The 20,331-nt window shown below is 51.1% G+C and overlaps 2 protein-coding genes across 10 annotated transcripts in view; one reads left to right on the top strand and one right to left on the bottom strand.

Annotated features, from left to right (window-relative positions):
- Positions 1–316: 316 nt before the first annotated feature.
- On the bottom strand, positions 317–19,254 carry Arhgef40 (Rho guanine nucleotide exchange factor 40). 4 transcript variants are annotated; one of them, XM_046441027.2, is made up of 24 exons: positions 19,127–19,254; positions 16,447–16,644; positions 14,549–15,794; positions 14,266–14,427; positions 14,003–14,123; positions 13,459–13,555; positions 13,269–13,349; positions 13,030–13,146; positions 11,158–11,253; positions 10,949–11,064; positions 10,430–10,556; positions 8,671–8,793; positions 8,286–8,429; positions 7,201–7,811; positions 6,825–7,059; positions 6,396–6,482; positions 5,569–5,784; positions 4,310–4,480; positions 3,409–3,586; positions 2,304–2,408; positions 1,934–2,077; positions 1,299–1,429; positions 946–992; positions 317–826 (listed from the first exon to the last, which is right to left on the bottom strand). In XM_046441027.2, exons 1-23 carry the CDS (start codon positions 19,127–19,129, stop codon positions 951–953), a joined length of 4,551 nt encoding a protein of 1,516 aa, XP_046296983.1. In that variant the 5' UTR covers positions 19,130–19,254; the 3' UTR covers positions 317–826; positions 946–950. The 4 variants fall into 4 exon arrangements, with proteins under 4 accessions (XP_046296983.1, XP_058433725.1, XP_046296986.1 ...); XM_058577742.1 differs by having other exon boundaries at positions 317–630; XM_046441030.2 differs by lacking the exon at positions 1,934–2,077.
- Rnase13 (ribonuclease A family member 13 (inactive)) overlaps positions 18,381–20,331 on the top strand; it is a 42,873-nt gene continuing 40,922 nt past the window's right edge. For 2 of the 6 annotated variants that reach the window (XM_058577751.1, XM_058577749.1), the window contains exon 1: positions 18,385–18,724. The gene's annotated coding sequence lies outside the window, so the exon portion shown is untranslated. Of the gene's footprint in view, positions 18,798–20,331 lie in introns of all 6 variants that reach the window. The other 4 variants (XM_058577750.1, XM_046441041.2, XM_058577752.1 and 1 more) reach the window with 3 other exon arrangements.

The raw sequence follows: 20,331 nt of genomic DNA, 5'->3' as shown, positions 1-20,331 counted from the left end.
TTCTCATGCACTGTGGCTTGAAGACCTCTTTGGAAAACTGTTGGGCTGTGCTAGACCCCAGTTTGTCTGTGACTAGCTTAGTTAGCCTCAAGATGTGGGAGAAGGAACCTCCAAAAATTCATTGATCTTCTGGAAGCCACTATGGAGGAAGCACATTTTCCCAGGCTCTTGCATAGTTTTTGGACAGTAAAGGATAAAGGGTACTTCAGCCTTGGTTTTATTTTCTGTATTCTAGTTAATGGTTGGTTTAGGGAGGTGCTCAAGTTAGTTGCAATACCTTAATCCAGAGGATTGTTCTGGCTCCTGGGAGGCAAAGTGTGAGTAAATACATTTAATATAATAATAGTATTATAATAACAATAATTACACATACAAAGTCTGCAGTTCCGGCCCCACTCTGTAGTAATGGTTTTCATAGCTCCATTTCCTGTGATATCCCAGGATGGAGTTACCAGGTACCAGTTGACCTGGCAGAGATGAGTCTTCTCTGGGAGAATCGGGATGAGGAGAAACAGGCTGTCAGAGAGGTGTCCTGGGGTTGCGTAGTGGCCAAGGATGAGGGAAAATTAGAAAAGGGATAATTTCCCTTTTCCAGGCTATGAAGGGAAGCAGATATGGCCATTCTGGTTCCTGCAGGATAAGGCACCAAGCAGGGGAGAGCTAGAGATAGCAGTAGCAGGGGGATGTTCTGGTCCTTGAATCCCCTTTCTGTTCAGGGAGCAGAGGGAAGGAATTTGGTGCTCTTCTAGTCCTTTGTTATGTCCCACTGACATCCCAGCCCAAAACACGTGGAGAGGAGGGGCTGCAGCCAAGTTCTGGATCTTCTCTAGAAGCCAGGAGAAAAGAAGGATGGATTGGGAAAGGGAAGAACCTGACTGTCAAGCAGCTTAGGCTAGGAAGAAGGGCACTTGAAGGACAGAAGAGAGAAAGGGGATATGAACTCACCTAGGTCACAGAGGTGTGGTGGGGTCACTCAGGGCTCGGGCATGACTCTGAGGGCAGAGAAACTGCAATGAATTTGGAGATATTTCCTCTCTCTCTCTCTCTGCCTCTCCCCCGCCGCCCTGCCCCTCAAGCCTGCTTCTTATTAAAGATTTGTTTTTTTCACCTCTGGCATTGATACCTCTTAGCCAGGCCTGGGGGAGAGGAGAAAGGCAGACTGTGCAATAAATCCAATTTGCATCCTCAGCTGGGATCATTGGTTCTCCCACTCCCCCAGTGGGCTGGATGATCAGAAAAGCCCACCCAGAAAGTGACCAAAGAGATCACCCATTCCCAGCTTTACTGCAGGTACTTACCTGCCGGGATAGCCCTAAGATCCCTCCACTGGCCAGGGTGGGAGTGCTGCTCCCAGGGTGGGGGGGTTGCAGGCTGGGGCTGTGTCTTGGTCCTGGGGACACATCTCCAGAAGAGTCAAGTGTTTCTGGGGCTAGAGGGGAAGCTAGGGTGAGAGTAGGGTATAGAACTCCTGCAGATTACCTTAAGCAACCAAGCTGCTCCGTCAAGGAGGAAAAAGCTCCATAGCAACAGGAAGCTCTGTCACCATAGCAATCCAGTTGCAAGAGAACCCCCCTACCAAGAGGCAGGAAATTGTCAGCAGCATCATTAGAACAACCAGGGAAGAAGCGACAGGAAACTATAAGGATTGCCGTGGTGAACCAGGAGGGTACAACAGGAAGCTGAGGCAGTTTCCATAGAAACCCAAGGAGAGCTAGAGAAAGAGAGGTACAGAGGAAGTGCTTCTTAGCAACAGGCTGCTGTAAGCATCACCCTAGCAATCACATGGAAAGCTCTTTTAGCAGTGGGGAAGCTGTACATATTGTCATGGCAACTGGGCTACTTGGCTAGAAAAAGGAATTGCTCAGCAGCAGGCAGCCTGAACATCACCATGATGACCCGGCTGTTGGGAGCCACCCCTTGAGAGGTGCCTCACCCAGGGAAATTTGCTTGACGTCCAGATCCCAGGCCTCCTCCTCGACGCGGGCAGGCAGGGAGCAGGCTCCCGGCGAGAGGCCGGGAAGGGAAGGGCCGGCATGCTCAAAGGATGACACGGCCACGGAGGCCCGGGTGCGGGCGGCTGTAGAGAGTGGGGAGTTGGGGTGGGGGTGGGGTGCTGGTGTGGGAAAGCACTCCTGGCTTCCCAGAACAACTGTCTCATAGAGGGCCTCCCAGTTAGTCCCACAGATTTTAGAAAGAGAGATGCCCACTCATTACCCTTCCTGACTTTCCTCCATGCCTCCCCATCGTGCTTGGAGCTGATCAAGGTATGATTCCGGGGACACCCCCAGCACCTTGGCCCTTACCTCTTCCAGTGAGCAGGGCACTCAGGGTCCGTTCCCCAAGGGCTTTGATGTCCAAGAAGGGTTTATTTCCAATACCCATAGAGACCATTTGCTGTACTCGGAGTTCTAGGGAACAAAGACCCTGTTAGCAAACTACTTGGCTCCAGCTCTAACACATCACTGGTTCACCCTTTATTTTGCTTCTTCCCAACTCTCATTACTCCCTCTCTTCCTCTGGTATCTCATTACACTTCCTGTTGGCTATCACTACAGGAATGGTGATGGTAGTTGTTGATTTCCTCCAATTTATATCTACCTGTTCTCACAAATGTGGCATCCTGGCTGCCCACCAATTTTTCTAATCTTCCTTTTCTGTTGGGCATTAAGAGCAAAACTCACAATTTTATAATCTTTCCATTTTATAAGATGCTTCCATATGTATCACTTTATTTAATCCTCCCTACTTCCTGGGGACGTAGCTTAGCAGTAGAGTGCTTGCCTAGTATGTCCAAGGCTCAGGATTCATCCCCAATACAGCAAAAATAAAATGAAATAAAAAAATAATTACTATTTGATTTTTCAGATGAGTAGAATAGAATGAGGTTCACAGAATCAAATAAAAACAAAAACCAGGATGGGAATAGGAAAGACAGTAGAATAAATTGGACATAACTTTCCTGTGTTCACATATGAACACACAACCAGTGTAACTTCACATGATGTTCAACCACAAGAATGGGATCCTAATTAGAATAAGTTATACTCCATGTATGTAAAATACGTCAAAATACATTCTGCCATCATGTATATCTAAAAAGAACAACTAAAAAAGAAAAACAAAAACTAATCCAGCAAATAAGTGGCACCAGTTCTTAATCTCAAATATTTTCTCTCTTGCCCACCCATTTACTCTAATTTTCCTGACATGTGTTAGCTTTTTCTTTCTTTTTCGTACATCTTAGGCTAATTTCTATTCAGCAATTCTCTCTCAAGCCAGATCTTGAATCTTAAGTCATTTTTTTTTCTGCATCCTACACCATTTTCCTAAGCAATCTCCATGTTCTCCAGAAAACCTCCTGTCATAACCCTGGTTCCAAGTACGTTTTCCCACAGCTCTGCCCAGTACCCTTGTTGTGGGCTGCCTGTCTCCATAGCAGCTGGGCAATAGAACTCGTCCACTTCAGTTTGATCTCTGGTGAAGTTGCCTGCAGAGTGTATGCCTCTCGTGCACGCCGCCGCCGAAACCACAGTTCAAAGCAGAGTCCACTGTCCCCAATGTTTTCTGTAAGCCCCATGTCAGCAGTCTGAGGAAGAGTAGGGGGAATGGTTGAAGGTGCGTGAATTCTAGCTGGATGGTATCATATGAGCAAGTACTACATTTAGCCTGGCATTTGGTAGATAGATGGTCAGTAAACATTTGCTTAACTCTCACCAGGTGCCAAATGCTCTCCATGCAGTCTTCACAACAACCATAATTTACAGAAGGGGAAATGAGGCCCAGAGATAGGCAGCAACTTCCCCAAGAATTTATGTTGATTACTAGAGTAAGGACTTGAACCCATGTCTCTTATTCCAAATCTAGGCCTTTTTCTCTGTACTAGAATTACCCCCTAAAGAGCTGGAACTAGTGTAGGGGACAGAGTTAAGAATCTTTAGAATCATTCCACACTGCCTGATCCAAGACTATAGGTTGCTATGGACATTTATCTGGCTGGTTCCCTAAAGCAAGCTTTCCCTCTTCATGGATAGTGTCCTTTCCTCTCATACCACAGGGACCACTCCTAATTCAAAAGGCATATGTGTCCTTGGTGGGAAAGATCCTCTTCCAAGTCTGACTTAGAATGCTTCATAAATCTGCATGGACTACGTGAAAACCCCATGGGGTAGACCAATGGCAGGGACTTCTGTCATCCTCTGATACCTTAACTTGATGACTGGTTATAGGTCAAAGCCTATTCAGAACCTGGGTTGGGGGTGAACTTCTAGCTTCCTGTCCCCTTCACCTACTCCAACTCCAGGCAATGTACCTTAAAAGCCTGCTTGTAAACAAAAGTCTCAGAACCCCCTTCAGAGCCCTTGAGCTTGCTGAACAGAAGGAGGTGCTCAAAAAGAAAGACATGGCGAAGACACTTCTTCCGGCCACAGATGACAGTGAAGGGATCCCGATGCAAGAGCTGTCCTTGCTCCTTCAGATCTATCTGGGGAGAGGAAAAGGAAAGGTGGTTGGCTCTGGATCCTTTTGTATTTACTTTACAAGGAGTAAAAATAGATTTATAGAGCATGGGGGCCTAATGCACTGGTTCTCAGGCAGAGTCAGGAAATTAGGAAAGCTCTCAGCCTAGAATCCATTCACTGGTCACCATGTACAGTACAGCTGGTCTACCAGCATAATCCTGCCTCTCATTATGGGAAGGTGCACTGCACACTAGAACTTAAAGTCTCCCCTTGGAAAACCTTTGCATTTTGAGGACCGAGGAAGAGAGCCAGCAAAGACCTAGAATAAGTTTATCTCAAAGCAAGGAAGATTTTATTTTAGTCTGTTCTGGAATCTCAGGGCAGGAAAAAGACATGGTAGAGGTGAATAAAGAATGTGTTGGGTGTTGAGATGCAGGTAGAAATGTAGACCAGAAAGGGAAAGATAAGAATTAGGAAAGGAATAGGAGATCACAAGGCAGATTGTAGGTATGGGATGTAGGGCAGGACACAGCTTCTTTATTTACAGATGAGGAAACAAAGGACCACTTAACTTCAGTGACAATGAAATCCATCCAGCTGATTAAAAATTAGAGCTTATTGGGCTGGGGCTGTAGCTTAATGGCAGAGTGCTTGCCTAGCATGCATGAGGCACTGGGTTTGATCCTCAGCACCACATATAAATAAATAAATAAATAAATAAAGGCATTCTGTCCATCTACAACTTCAAAAGAATAAGAAAAAAAATAGAGCTGGATGCAGTGGTGCATGACTGTAATCTCAGCGGCTTGGGAGGCTGAGGCAGAAGAATCGTGAATTCAAAGCTAGCCTCAGCAAAAGTGAGGTGCTAAGCAACTCAGTGAGACCCTGTCTCTGAATAAAAAATACAAAATAGGGCTGGGGATTTGGCTCAGTGGCTGAGTGCCCCTGAGTTCAATCCCTGGTATGCGCCCCCCCCCACCCGCCCCAACACACACAAATTTAGAGCTTAGGGCCCTCTGGCCTTAACTCTGGTTTTCTTGTCATCAGTCTACACTGTCTGAGGCTACAGGGTTAGGCAATATGAACAGAGGGACTAGAGCCAGGGCCTTACCTCACAGCCTCGCACTGCCTCTACAGCTAGTAGGTCTCTGCCTCGGGACTCTTGTTCTCTGAGCAACTGCAGAGCAGCCCCAAGGGCCTGGCGCTCAGAACTCGGCTCAGACCCAGCTTCCCTCAGGAGCTCCTCCAAGAGCCGCCCATACCGAGCCAGTTGCTCCAAGGGCTGCTGCAGGGCCCGGGGCAGGTAAGGGCCACTGTCCATGGAGCCCTGGGTGAGGAAACAGACAGGATGAGGGAAAGGGCTGGTGCCTGTGGGGGGCCAAACTTTGGGGGAAGGTGGGTAGTAGGTTGGGTCCAGGCTTTAGAGTATAGATGAAGCCCAGATACCCCCAAAGATAAGGCAAAACCCTTTCCTCCAGAAAGAAGACAGGCAGGAGGCCTGTAGGAAATGCAACCATACTCTGCATTCTAAAGGAAGTTGAAAAAGAAACCTGGGGAATAACACCTTATAGTCTCTGGCATTTAGCTTTTGAAATCACTTTCATATCTTTTGATGCAAAGTCTTTTGATCCTTGAACTCTATGTGAGAGCTCAAGATGGAGGGAATATTGCCCTCAGTTTACCAGACATTGAAATGGAGGCCCTGAGGAATCAAGAATCTTACCCAAGTTCCTCAGTTGGGGGAACTGGATAAACACCCAGCCTCACCAGGCTCCTAGTCAAGTGCTTGTCCCTCCCTCAGCAACTCTGGGACATGACAGGTAGAAGGCATTCCTGGGCACATTTAAGAAAGCTTTTTATCCCTGACGGATGTTAAAGTGGGGTGGGTTTTTAGGTCTTCTCAGACCCTCTTCTCATGAGGGTTCGAGAGGAGTTTACCTTGGCTGGGGGGTTGAGTGTAGCCAGACCATTTTCCAGTTTGTGTCGGTGCTTCACATACTGAGCATAGAGGCTGAACTGGTCCCCCTGCACAAGTAAGGAAGGCACAAGTTCTCACTCATTCCTCGTGAGGCCCCTGCAGACAGACTCTCCCTTCCCCTTCATCCTCACTGCAGCCAAGGATGGATAGGTCACCAGGGAACCCTCATCCTTCCAGGAAGAGAGTGAAGCCCAGGTAGCCCTGGAGGGCGGGGACGGAGAGGCTGAGCAGAGCCAGAGGTGCCCAGAAAGTGGGGTTGAGCCCCAAACTCCTAGACTACTTGAGGAGGAAGCGGGCAGTGGGTAGTGGATGTGAAGGAGGAACGGGTGGATGGGGCTAGATCATGGGAAAGGAAAGGAACCTAAAAGACGTTTTAAAGGATCACTCACATGGCGAAGGAAGCAGGCCCCAATGCGCAGAGGGTGGGCAGCACAGCCCTGAAGCTCACGTAGAAAGTGTGTCCTGTGGAAGCTTCGAAGTCTCTCCCGGGCACTCAGAGTGGCGGCCCAGGTGCCCCGAAGTTCAGGGGTCAGCTCAGGTCCAGGGGATGGTACCGGTTCACTTAGGGTGGTCACATACTCCTGTTCACAGGCAATCAGTTCAGACACCAGACGCTGCTGGGCACTGTAGGGACAAGGGACAAGGAGTGGCAGAGAAAGTGTCACTGGGGCATAAAAGGGAGCTATTATCCCTAACAATGTCATGTTTTTTTCTTGCTGGCAAGTTGGCTCTGCCTTTTGGGCACTAATTGGGCTGGGTTCTCACCTGATGCTTCGCTTGCGCTCCATCCGGGGGGTGCCTACTCCCCACGGCCCATCCGGTCCCCCAGCCCGGCCCAGCAGCACATGTTCTCGTGGTGAGCACGTCCTGTCTACCACCTCGGTACTGGTGACCTCCAGGCCTCGGATTAGCACTGCCCTTGGGGGCCTGCCATCTGCTTCTGGAGCCAGCTCGGGACCTTCCTCCTCGTAGTCTTCTCCACATGGGGCCAGGGAGCAATGGGATGGGGCAGCCCGTGGCCCAGGGCTGCTGGGGAGCAGCAGGGAGCTGAGGCTGGGTGAGGGACTATGGGAGCCTCGCTGGGCCCCAGCACTGCTGGCACTGTCTGCCCGTCGTCGTCGCTGGCCCCGAGGACTGGCCTCCTCTCCCAGCTGTTGCTGAATCCTCCTCTCCAGCTCTTGGCAACGGGCCCGGCAGCGTCCCCATTCTCTCAGGGCTGCTGGGCTGCCCAGGTCCAAGGCCAGGGCCCGCATCTCCTGGAAGGTGCCAGCACTGGGCTCCGGGGCCCGTCGAAGGGCTAAGGCTGCCAGCAAGGCCTCCCGACCTGGCCCAGCTCCTGCCAGCCGAGTAGAACCCTCATCCACCCACTCATGGGCCTAAAAGACAAAGGGATGAGGGTGAGGACCTGTGCCACTTTCAAATGCATGCAACACCTCTGTTCCTCTTGCTGATGGTCTCCCAATGCCCCAAACCATCCCAACACCCGGTGTCCTTTCCTTGTCCTAGCATTACTGCCTAACCATGTCATTTGGAGATGGGATGGAGACAGGATCCTAGATAAAAGAACAGCTAAAACTTATACAGAGTTTATAAGTGGCAGGCTTGGTATGAAGTACTTCTATATATTGTTTCTTGACATCCTTACAGCAGGTCTGTGAGGCAGAATGTGCCAAGGCACATTCAGGTTTAGTACCTTATCTCAAATCATTCAAGTAGGTGGCCAAGCTAAGAGTCAAAGCCAAGGAGATGAGCTCCTGAGTCCCTGTGCTTAATAAATTTATTGCCTACTCGGCCTCTCCAGGCCAAAGAGAGGAAATGGTGGGCACAGAAGGAAGGGGCTCTGTGTGCACCTGCTGGAAGAAGCGCTGTAGCCGCAAGGCCCGATGGAGATTACTCTCAACCTGCTCCAGCCGTTGCTCAAAGATATCCAGAACCTTTTGGGAGGCCATGTCCTCCTCCAGAGTAACAGCCTCCCGTGCCTGGGATAGGCGCTCCTGGAGAAAGAAGACCACGCTCAGACCTGGTCCTCACTCCCAATTAGTCAACACCCTACCTCCCTGTGTTTCTTCTCCCCACCTTTTTTTAAAAATAATATTTATTTTTTAGTTTTAGATGGACACAATATCTTTATTTTACAATTACGTGGTGCTGAGGATCGAACCCAGTGTCCCTGCATGTTAGGCGAGCACTCTACCACTGAGCCACAATCCCAGCCCGTTTCTTCTCCCTTCTCACCTGAACCTCAGTGTTGAAGGCTCGGAATCGCAATTCTATCTCCTGCAGGGTAGACAGGGAGTCTCCGGGCACAGTGAAGCTGGCTAGCTGCTCCTCCCCTGGGCCCGAGAGCCACTGCAACACCTGAGGCAGATGGGGTGGGAGAATAGGGCCCATGAGGGAGGAGACCGTGGAGGAGAAAGGTAAGAAAAGATTCAAATCCAGCTCCAGTTTTCCACCCTGATCTGTAGAACCTTGGGTAACCCATTTTATCTCATCTGTAATTGCAGTTGGTAAAAATGAATGACAATAGTTTCCACAAGGATCAGGTGAAAAACTGAGTAAGGAGCCTTTAGTAAAGTGCCAGATGAGGCTGAGCTGGCAGGAAGCATTAATGGAGGCGGGTTAGAGTTCCAGGGCTAGGCCTGGAGAGTGAAATAGAACTTGGGTGAACCAAAGGCAGGATGAGGGTCATGTGAGTAACCAACGGCCAGCCAGGAGAAATGTCATAGGTCCTGTGTCTGGCAACTAATGGGTGAGAGTCCTGGTACCATGCCTGGAGAAGGTGGATACATGTGTGTGAATGTGTGTGCCCAGATTTAGTTGCTTATTATGGAAAGGAACTCATGTGCTAGTTCTGGATGTTTGACCAAAAAGAAATGGCATTTTTTTTTTCCTCTGAAGAAAGGCTGGAAGCTGGGGTAGGGCAGCCTGAGGCTGAGAAGTCTGAGAATGTTCCTCATAGTCAGTGCCAACAATAACCACTTTAATAGAGTACTTTGCTGAATTAATTTGATTATCCTAACTACCTTATGTGTTAATTATAACTATTTCCATTTGACAGAGGCGAACTTAGGATCTCAGAAAAGCTTCATGACTTGTCCAACACCTTATATATAGTAGAGCTAGAACTCAAATAGAGCATTTTAACCTTTAAATCCTATTTTTAAATAGGTTTTAAAATCAGGAGTGGAGAGGGGAGATAGCTAATCATCCAGCCAACAAACAGTAAGAGATGATCCCTTGGATATTGGAATAGCAGAAATTAAAATACAGCAATCTCAAAACAAAAAAGCTCTGACCCCTACTTAGCTTTAACCCTGAGATGAGCCTTCCCCTGATGTCCATAGGCAGGTTCATGACACTGCTGTTGTCATGCTTGGGACTAAAGCAGAACAACCAGATATCAAAGACCCCTCTACTCTAAGTGGTAGGGTGGAGAGCAAATCCTTGTGGGGCTCTTAATCCCAGGAAAAAAGAGTCAAGGTTCAGAGGAGCTAGTCTTATTCTTGAATCTTCCCCACAAAGAGGACCTGGTTCCCCCCAGGAGCCTGTAATCTCTCTCCTAAAATGGAAGAAGATAGGATACTTCCAGCCTCAGATCTGGGGGATGACACTGCATAAGAGTAAAGGTGGCATTTGTGGCCGTGTAGCTAAAGAGCTGGTATCGAGAGATTATTTTTAAATTAAGGAAGAAGTCACTCCAGAGTCAGTCAGTTTTCCCCTGAATTCCCTAGGGCACTGAGCATCTCTAACAATCTCTAAAGACCCTGACCAAACAGAGAGAAGACCTGGCTTCTCTTTGCTGGTGCTGAGATGCTTCCACTCTGTGATTGAATCTCGTACTTAATAACCAACCTCCTGGGCAGGTAAGGTGAAAGGGTGGGGCATTCAGCATACCCTGGCAAAAAGAATGTCATGAATGCTAACTATCCAGAGAAGTGGGTACCGGAGACCAGGTTCCCAGACTGAGTAAGAACAGTCTAGAGTTCTAGCTCACCTGCTGGAGTTGTTGCAGGCGTTGCCGCTGCTCCTGCTGCTGCACGTGCAGGTTGGAGAGGCGCACAAGCTGATGAATGGCCTCGTCCACCTCCTGATATAGTGTAGCTGGGCCTGAGCCCTCCAACCTGGGGAAGGTTGGGGCAGAATAAACCTTTGCCCTTGTCAAGCCCCTTGACTCTGTCTTTTCATCTCCAGGGACATAAACATGAGAGGTGGCATAACACTGTGGATCAGATATGGGCCAGACTTAGACTACCTGAACTTGAATCCTAACTCTCCCATTCACTGAATTAGCCTGGCCAAGATATTTAACATTTCTGATCCTCCAAGTCCTTATTCATAATTGTAACTAGCACACAGTAATGTTGTGAAGGCTATGAGATAATAAATTTTAAAACACAATATCCTACCCAGATACATGTGCAGTAAGAATTATGAGGTAGCTAAGGTTTGCTGGCAGCCTTCTGCTGTGTTTCCCCCTCCCACTTCTACCTGCCTCTGCACACCCATATCATACTTGCTGCTGTGAGTGGAGCGTAGCCTCATCAAGATGGCTCCTCCATCCCTCTGCAGTGCAGTCAGCCGGGGATCTGCCAGCACTTTCTGCAGGGGTTCAGGCATTCCCACCATCTCCTAGGGAAAAGGAGCAATTGGCAGCTAGGGTTCTACTAGAGTGCCCACTTCAGTCCCATCCCTATCCCATCCCCAGTTGTCCTCGTTTCATACCTCTCCCTCTGGCTCCACTGCTCCCTCCAGTTCCTCAATGGCCTTCCTTACAGAGCTCAACACACCTTGACACAGGCTGCATAGCCTTGCCACTTCCTGAAACCCACAAGCAGGGAGTCAAAGATCAGAGTTTGGGATGAGGCACCTAAGTCCTAGGGTGGGTTGAGGCAGCCCCAGAGACTTTAATGGAGGTAATGCTGGGCTCTATTTCAGCATGCTGCCTGCTGCTTACAAATTGGATAACATTGGGTGGGTCCCAAAACTCTGAACCTTATTTTCCTCAGCTGTAAAATTGGGATAAGGCAGGATTTTATGAGTTTTAAAGAGGTAATACCAGCCCAGTACCTACCATGGCCTGGCATTTTATAGTTTAGTAAACCTGAGTTTCCTTTTCTGCTGCACGGGGTCTTAACCGTGGATAACCCTCCTGTCTGTTTCAAAAGACCTATTTCCCTGCGCAGGCACGCATGCACACACACACACACACGTGTGTGTGTGTGTGTGTGTGTGTGTGTGTGTAGAGGTAACAGGGATTGAAACCAAGGGTGCTCTTTTTTTTTTTTATTTTGAGACAGGGTCTTGCTAAGTTGCCAAGGCTACCAAGGCTGGCCCTGAACTTGTGATCCTCCAGCTTCAGCCTCCTCTCAGCTGGGATCACAGGTGTACTACATACCTTACTCCAGTTCCACTTCCTTTTTTTTTGGGTACTGGGGATTGAATCCAGGGGCACTTAACACTGAGCCACATCCCTAGCCCCTCTCCCTTTTAATTTTTGTATTTTATTTAGAGACAGGGTCTCACTGAGTTGCTTAGGGATTAAGGTGCTAAGGCTGGCTTTGAACTCCTTATCCTCCTGCCTCAGCCTCCAGAGCTGCTGGGATTATAGGTGTGTGCCACTGAGCCCCTGTCCACTTCCCTCTTGATACACAGCTCACAGACCATGTTTCACCTCCGATTTCACACTTGGATCATGATTATTCCTCTCTTCTTGAACACTTGCTGCACCTAGATTCACAGAATCCTTGCAGATAATTGCTGGAAGGAGCTTTAGAGATCATATCACAATTGCTGTACTTTGGGGTGAGAATCCTGAGGGCCTGGATATTGGTGCAGGGAGCAGATAGAGAAAGGGCACCATTTCTGGAAGTGAGATAAGGTAACCTGTCCAAGGTCATATGGAACAAAAACCAGCCTTTTGACTCTGGCGCTTTCCAGAAATCCAATGACACTATCTAGCATTCTTCTCTAGTTATTTTATAACTTAATCTCCCACCAAAAGTCATTTATTTAATGTGATACTAAATAACACTGTAGTTGTAGCTCAGTGGTAGAGCACTGGCCTAGCATGTGTGAGGCACAGGGTTTGATCCTCAATATCACATAAAAAATAAAATAAAATAAAGGTATAAAAAATGCAATAACATCATTAAAAAAATAAAAAAAGAATTTAAGCCAGGTGCGGTGGTGTGTGTGAGTAATCACAGCAGCTTGGGAAGGGCGGAGGCAGGAGGATCACAAGTTCAAAGCTATCCTCAGCAACTTAGTGAAGCCCTAAGCAATATAACAAGGCGTCTCTAAATAAAATATAAAAAGGGCTGGGGATGTGGCTCACTGGTTAAGAGCTCCTGAGTTCAATCCCTGGTACCAAATAAATAAATAAATAAAGATTTAAAATACTCTTCCCATCCCCCCAGTAGCCCATTGCTACTTGATCATAGTTTATAAACCATAAATACTTGCTGAATTGAAAGGAGTGGAAATCACTTTTTACCACTCCCAGGGTTGTGTCCTGGATCTGCCTTCTCTCCTAGAACGTCCTCAGCTGGATCATTCTTATGTCCCAGGGTCCTAAGTGGTAGAGTGAAAGCTTACCTGATGTACTTCTACCCAGTGGCTGGGAGAGGGGTCCCTGTGACCTCCTAAGTCCCACTGTAGCTCCTCTGGTTTGGCCACTCTTTTCAGATCATTCTCAGACAGCAACTCAGCACCCTGTAGACATGTAAAGGCAGGGGTTTATAACCAGGCACCCATGAATTCAGAGACCAGCCTCAGGCTACTGATAGCCTGTCTCCACTCTGATGGGGTACTAGGTGGGAGCGAGGGGATCAAACCTGAAGTCCATGGAATTCAGCCGGAGGGTCTTCCTGGGTGATAATCAATAGCCGCTGAATGAGGGGAGGGTCTCCTGAGTCCTGAGAGTAAGAAGAATAACTCTAAAACTGTGGGCAACTGGGTGGCTTGGAATGGTACCAGGGGAGAGTGAGGATCTAGGGGAAGAGCCTGTCTAGAGGGATTAGTTACCTGAAGTTGACTCAGGGCAGGAATGAGTGCTGGAGGCAGTGGAGGTGCCTTGCGAAGGTTGAGCAGAACCGACAGTCCCAATAACTGAAGATCAGGCCTATGGAGGCAGAAGAGCTAAGGAGGTTGCAGTGTGTGTGCATATTGGGGAGATAGCAGGTAGGGCAGGGCAGAGGCACAGGTCTGATTTAGCATTAGTAGTCTTTAGGAGAAGTCAGTTCCTGGTACATTTGGGAAACAACAAGCAAAGGGCCAAAGTCTGGGATGGATGTCCAAGAGGTGGTGACCAGTAATCTGGAGTTTACTGACGAGGCCAAGGGACTACGGTCTGGAAATAAGAATTCTATGTTTTGGCAAGGTATGAATTAAATACAAGCCTGTAGCATGGTGTCTGGAAGTCAGAAGTCAGTAAGGTCAAAGACTTGGAAAGCTGAGAGTTGAAGAAGTAGGTGTGCTAAAAATCAGAAGGTCAGTGTCCTGAGAAGGAGGTCAGGTCCTCAGGACTCAGGAGGTTACTGTATAGGGTCCTCGTGCTCACCGCAGTTACCTGAGCAGTGAGTGGAGATAATGAAGAGTAGTGCTCAGCATGTCTCTGGAGGGTGGGGGCTCCTCAGGAGGGCACGGTGGGGTAATGGTCAGTAGAGCTCGCCCACTCTGGTCCACCCCTCCTGAAGACACAAAATGGCCAGGCTGTCCTGGCTGGGAGCAGTCCTTGGCTACCTCCCTTCCACCCTACCTCCCTTCCACGCCCACTTCAACTGCTTCTCTTTCTCCAAGTCCCTCTCCCTTTATATACTGATGTCCACTGACCAGTCAGGATGAGGAATCCAGATGCCATCAAGTCCCAAGCTACATCAGGGTCATCAGAGATGGAGACTGGAGGGGCCTCTTCTGGGATGCTATCCCCTTTTACTTCCTGCACTGTCTCCAGGGGTTGTGTTAGGGGGTCAGACAGGAGCCCCTCTGTGGATCCTACAGAGACACAGGCAGAGCTGTGGCCTAAAGTGAGGATGGGTCTGGCTGTTTTGGCCCCAGCCTAACCCCTGATCCTCTTCCAGCCCACCCTCTGTCTTGGATCTCAGTGTCCTCTTACCTGCCATACTTGCCAGGTTTGATCCCTCTTGCACTCTCTCTTGGGGCCCTCCTTCTTTAGGCCCACAATCTTCTGAAAGCCAAGGCTCTTTTTCACCTGCTGGTGTGAGCTCCTCTTTTGGTTCACATTCTGGCTTTCCAGAGCCTTCATTCTCTTCCTTAACTAGACTGGATTCTGGAAGCTCTTGTACATTTGGTGAAAGCAGATTGACAAGGGCTTCCTGGTGGATGGTCTCTTCCTTGTCCCCAGGGCTGAGTGGGGCACTATCCCCTCCTCGGCTAAGAGCCACTCTGCCTGCAGCTCGCTTCTTTCTCCTGTTTCCTTTGCCTGTTCTCCGAGGTGTACCAACTGGTCCTTCAGTTCCCTGGCCTGCTTCTCCTCCAGATTCCTCTGGCCGAAAGGGGCAAGATTCAGAGGCTTCTCCCAAGGCTTCTGTTGGAGGCTCAGACACCTCCAGGACTGCTGCCTCTGGGAGAGCTTCAGCTCCAGGGGGGGACCCAGGAGAGGCTCTGGTGCTGCTTCCCTCACCAGGTGGGCGTGCTCCATCCTGGTCCCGAGTCCCCAGGCCTTTCTGGTGCATCCATGCCCGGTGTCTCCGGTGCCGGCCCTTCCCTCCAGCACTCTTGCGGGTGGGTACTGTCCGGGTTCTAGACAGGCCAGAAAGGCCCTCAACATCTGTGGGGCTTCCTCTCGCAGGCAACGTCACTTCTAATAGCTCCACATACTCACCCTCTGGTCCTTCGGCAGGAGCATTGTGCCCATCCCCAGGACTCCGGGTGCCTAGCACCTCCTCAGGGAGTGGAGGGCTAGGAAGCCCTGGGGGTCCAGGTGGCAGTTCTGGGGGTATTGTGCTTGGCCGATGTCCAACCATGAGGCCCCCTTTGTGTACAAATCGTGGGCAGATGAGCTCGGCCCAGGGCAGTCTCTGAATCCCAGAGGGTGCAGATAGTAGGCAAGTGCTGAGACGACCTGTTGGTCGGTCCTTGTTGATGCCTTGCAGCCACTCAGGTGTGAATAGGTAGGCACAGGCCTCATTGGGCACAGGCAACTCCTGCACCCGCCCACCCCCTGGGGCTAGACACTTGAGGGCCAGACGGGGTGCTTGGGCTGCAGAGGGCACCACTTGCAGATAGAAGTCTCCTGGGCGCAGCAGCTGCCAGGGCAGAGCTGCTAGCTGCACCACCACCTGCTCGTGCAGGCAGAGGGGCCAGCCCTCATGGAAGAAGAGGAATCCGCTATACTGGGCCTGGGGAAAGAGGTTGGTAGGCTGCACTCAGGTCTTTGCTGAAGAGACCAGCGGGAGGAGGCAATGAGAATGGGTTCACACTGGGCAGGTATGGCCTTATGCGTGGTGGGCTATAATCCCTGGGGAACAGGAAGGGAGATTTTGGAGTGTTCATGTGGCCAAGGAAGGGATGTCTTCAAATGGTAAGAAGCTTCTCTAGGATGTTAGTTCCATGTGTGGGTGAGTAAGAACTGAATCATTAAAAGATATGGTCAGCAGATGCTATTGTCTTAGAGGAATCAAAGACTCTTGGGTCTCTACATCTGCAGAAGTGAAGTATTTGCTGAGTCATATCTGGGGGAGTTTAGTATCTTGAGAAATTCAAAAGAGGGGGGAAATGTCTAGTATTGGGTCTAAAGGGCCAGGGTCTTTGGGAATTAAAATTTCTTAGAGATTGCTATTTGGGGAAGATGAATGCACATGTACATGTGTTAGTATCTAAGTCACTATCTTTAAGGGTCAAAGACTGTGGAAAATCAGCAAAGTTGAGTGTCTCTGTGGGGAACAGTATTAGGGGAGGCTATGTGTGTGTTGGGGGGATGAGTCTGGTGGTGAGCCTTGGGAGAGGCAGTGGATCTTAGGAGAGTCAAAAAAGGGATGCAAAGCTACTCACACAGGCTTCCTGCTGGACCTTGGCAAGCAGGTGTTTGGCTGGTACCAGGAAGTCCAGTGTGTACCTCAGTGCATCCTCCCGATAAGTCCTCTCTACCACCTGGAACACCTGACCCAACAGGGTGGGGGCTGTGGATTCGAATGGTGGGTACAAGGCGGCAAGCGTGCTCTGCACACAATCTTCCACTGGCTCAGGCTCCTGGGAGAGACAAAACCAGGCTACAGACCCCTAGTGATCACCCAAGCATGACTTTTTTAGGGCCTGTACTGGACTATGGGCAGCTGCATCCCCCAGGACCCCAATGTACAATGTGTGCCCAAGTGATGCTTAGGAAATGCTATCTGAATAAGTCCATGATGGAAATGGGGCAGAGCCAGTTAGAGCGCACAGGCCTATCAGGTCTCTACACTTAAGCTCTGAGACCTTGGCTTTGGAAGTCCGGGAAGAATTTATTGTGAATACTGATGCTTGTAAATTGGGGGTGGTTGCATAGGCTCTCTTCAGGAGACAGAGAGGCTACTGGGCTGTCAGGGACTAAGCTAATAATCAAGAATACCAGAGGATGGGGGAGGGTGCTGCCATACAATCATTTCAGAGATGATTCTGAAAATCATTTTTCCCAGAGCCCAACATCCTGACACCCCCACTTTTAGTGAAGGCGCCACCTTCCACAATTTCACCCTAGAGAAGGTTAAGGGTGGGAAGAAAGAGGATGTAAAGATTGTGACTATCTCACTACTTTATAGTACTCTTTCTTCCAGAGTGGCTCTACAGCAATCATCCATTCCCAGAGCATGTGGGATTGGGTTACAAAAGAATGGGGTGGGCATTTGAAAGAGGAAAAAGGCACAAAAGGAACATGTGGGGAAGGGAGGAGGAGGCCTTGATGGTATGCATTCCAGCTGAAATCTTTTCTGATTCTAGGGGGACCTGAGTCTGCCAACCTGGACCTGTAGTCACCATCTAAAAAGCCCCACTTCATCCTAAGTGAATCAACTGGACATCTTCTCCATCCCACACCCTAACAACAGCCCCTTGGGCTATTCCTTTGCAAGCTTATTTCGCTTTCAAGATGGCCTTTGAAGTTCCTTTTATCAGATTCTTTTGCTGTAAATGGGGAAAGGTATGCTCCAGGCAGTATTTACCTAGCTCTTTGCCCGCTCCGGCCCCCACGTCCTGATTTTGCCCCAAGACAAAACTGCTGTTTTACTCTGGTTGGAGTCGCTTGCTGGTCCCAAGCTAGGCGGCTACTCCAGAGACTGACATTCCGTGCGTCAGCGCACAGATCCGGCCCCGAGATGTGTAGGCGAGCTGACAGACCCCCAAGTGTTCCCAGTACTCCGCGGGCACTGGGCGCGTGGGTGGGGATAAGGTGGAGATGGGCAGGGGTGAGACAGAGTGGGCCGTCGACTCCAAGACCGGGAGGGGGAGATAGAGCTAGAGTAGCAAGGCAGCTGCAACCCATTAGGGGCGGTGAGCTCATGGCTGAGCGAGAGTCTCAGCCACAGGAAACGGCAGCGGCAGGAGGGGAGGAGGGGTCTGGGGCGGGAGGCTGCGGGCGGGAGCCCAGAGACCCGGCTCCTGCAGGCCGGGACTGAAGAAGAGACTAGAGACTGAGTCAGCTCTCCCTGGCCCAGTTCCTCTTTCTTCTAGCTCCAATCTCCTTACCAGGGGGTGCCCTTCCCTCAGTAGAGGAACGGCCCGTTAATGCTCCTAACCCTCCTCCACTCCCTGCAGGGAGCGCCCCCTGGTAGGGCCTCTCTCCCTCCTTCACACTGCAGAGAGAGCCCCCTTGCCTGCCCCCTCCCCCTTTCAGAGAGCGCTCTCCCTGGCAGTGCCCATTCTTGCAATGGATCTTTAAGAATACTTCTGGACTGAAAGTTCCCAGGATAGTGTTCACTCCTGTTGATGTGGGCTTCCAGGGCCCTGAAGTGCTGCTCCAAGGTCCTCTGCCTCTGGCAGGGAGCTCCCGCCCCTTCTTCCTCGGCTCTGCAGAGTGCTCCGTGCGCTTCTCTGCAGCGTGAGCTCTGGGGCACTTTCCCCCTCGATCTTTGGTCGGCTCTGGCAGCGTCACGCCCCCTGGTACTGTGACCCCCCCCTTCCCCGCGCGCCCCATCCACTACCCTAAAGCAGTCCCTTTTTCTCCGCGGGAATTTCCCTCTTTGGCCATGCCCCTGGCCCTGGCCCAGCCACAGCTGCGGCTGGTCCCCCAGGGCCGGATGGGTGGGCCCTCCTCACCGGGTTGGGGACTCGGATGGAAAATGGTGGTTCCAGGCAGGTCAGTTCTCATGACCCGAGGCGGTGCCCCTTGCAGAACTGCTGCAGGACCAACCCGCAGGGGTCTCCCGCGGGTAAGAAACTAGGATCGGGAGGGGGGCGGGGGAGATCCTGCAAAGGCAGGCACAGGTCTGGACAGAGGAGGGGGGAGAGGTGTGTAGATTAAGGGAAAGACAAGGGGGACGTTGGGGGAGGGGGCGTAGGAGAGTGGAAGAAAGGGTAAAGGCAACACGGGTGGGGACAGAGCTAGGCAGTGGGGCAGGCAGGGGGATGGGAGGGAAAAGAGTTTCAGGAGCGCAGAACAGCACAAGGCAGACACAGGAGGCTCTGGGCTGGGGCCTGGGGACCCAGAGCAGACTGCTCGAAGGCGGAGGGGACACAGGGGCTGCGGCGCGGGACTCACCATGGCTCGGCGCCGGGCCGCGTCCGACGCTAGGTCGGTCGGGCGGGCGGGGCTGGGCGCGCCACCGCCTCCCTCCCGCCTCTCGCGTCTCGCCGGGTCTGGCTGGGGGACAGCTCCGGCAGCGGTGGCGGCTCGGCCCGCTCCGGCTCCCAGGCCGCGGGGCCCAGCCAGGGAGGGCCGAGACGGCCGCCCAGCCCCGCCCCGCCCCGCCCCGCCCTTCAGCGCCCGCCCCCGCCTCGGCGCGGGACCCCTTGCCTAGACTCCCTCGCCAAGCTTCTGGGCTGCTGCTCCCCCGACATCGCCAGCCAATCCACCAGTCTCACTCGAAACTCTCTGCCTTCTCCGCCCCGCCCTCCAGTGGGTAGCCCGGACCCTGACCCTCGAAGGCCCGGCCGAGGACGCCCCTATATTCCCGCCGTCGCCTTTCTCACTGAGGGATCAGTTTAGCCTTTCCATGGGACACTACAAAGTCTGGGGCGTGCGTAATTCCCTTAGGTCCCCTGTCTAGGACTGGGTGGTCCGCGGCCGGAAACCTCCGTCTCTAACTCATCTAGGACTCCCTTCTCCCCTCCGTTGTCAGCCTTGGAAGGCTCTGGGGCTCAGAAGAGATCCTCAAGCTCTTGTCCCCTTTGGATAGAACCGAGAGCCTGGAAATCAGGGGATTCCTCTAAGTTCCCGGGGGCTTGCCCGCCCTTCTCCTTCCCCTCCCATCTCCTCGGGCCTCGAACCTCCAGGCTACAATGGGCTCCTCTGTGCTGCTTGGGGAAGGCGGGGGCGTGGGGGGAATTATGGAGCTGTAAAGGCTTGAGATGGGGGGTGGATAATGTGGCTTTGGGGGCAGGGTCCCGGGATCAGGATTTTTCTGTAGAATCGTGCAGAAGGGTGGACATTTTCCGCATTCTCTCTTAGCTGGCCCTTCCTCACCGCATTGCCTATCCCTCTTGGACTAGAGGAAGGAAGGCGCCAACTCCGGGTTAGACACCCACGATTCGGTACTGGATGCCAGACCCGTCCTTCTTGTGCGGTGTTGGTAGTGACCCAGAGCTAGGGCTCGTGGCAATGGGGACCAGTATCTGACGCAGTAGACAAAGGGGGCTAGGCTAGTTTAAAAAGTTGTACCCTCATCCACTCTACTTCACTACCAAACCGCAAGCGTTCTCCATCGCCTCTAGATGATAAGTAATTGCCCTGGGGGTCTCCCAGGA

Source organism: Marmota monax, unplaced genomic scaffold (assembly GCF_021218885.2).
Source record: "Marmota monax isolate L192 unplaced genomic scaffold, Marmota_monax_Labrador192_F-V1.1 WCK01_AAM20220418_F8-fsc00017, whole genome shotgun sequence".
NCBI lineage: Eukaryota > Metazoa > Chordata > Mammalia > Rodentia > Sciuridae > Marmota > Marmota monax.
Note: the sequence above shows the minus strand (reverse complement) of the source record. Positions and strands in the feature narration are given on the sequence as shown.

What these genes read in the sequence shown, in the direction of transcription:
- Arhgef40 (XM_046441027.2), bottom strand. An exon ending in CTGAATTCCATGGACTTCAG is followed by an intron (nt 13,147 to 13,268) that starts GTTTGATCCCCT and finishes ACATGTCTACAG; the next exon opens with GGTGCTGAGTTGCTGTCTGA. An exon ending in ACTGGGTAGAAGTACATCAG is followed by an intron (nt 11,254 to 13,029) that starts GTAAGCTTTCAC and finishes TGTGGGTTTCAG; the next exon opens with GAAGTGGCAAGGCTATGCAG.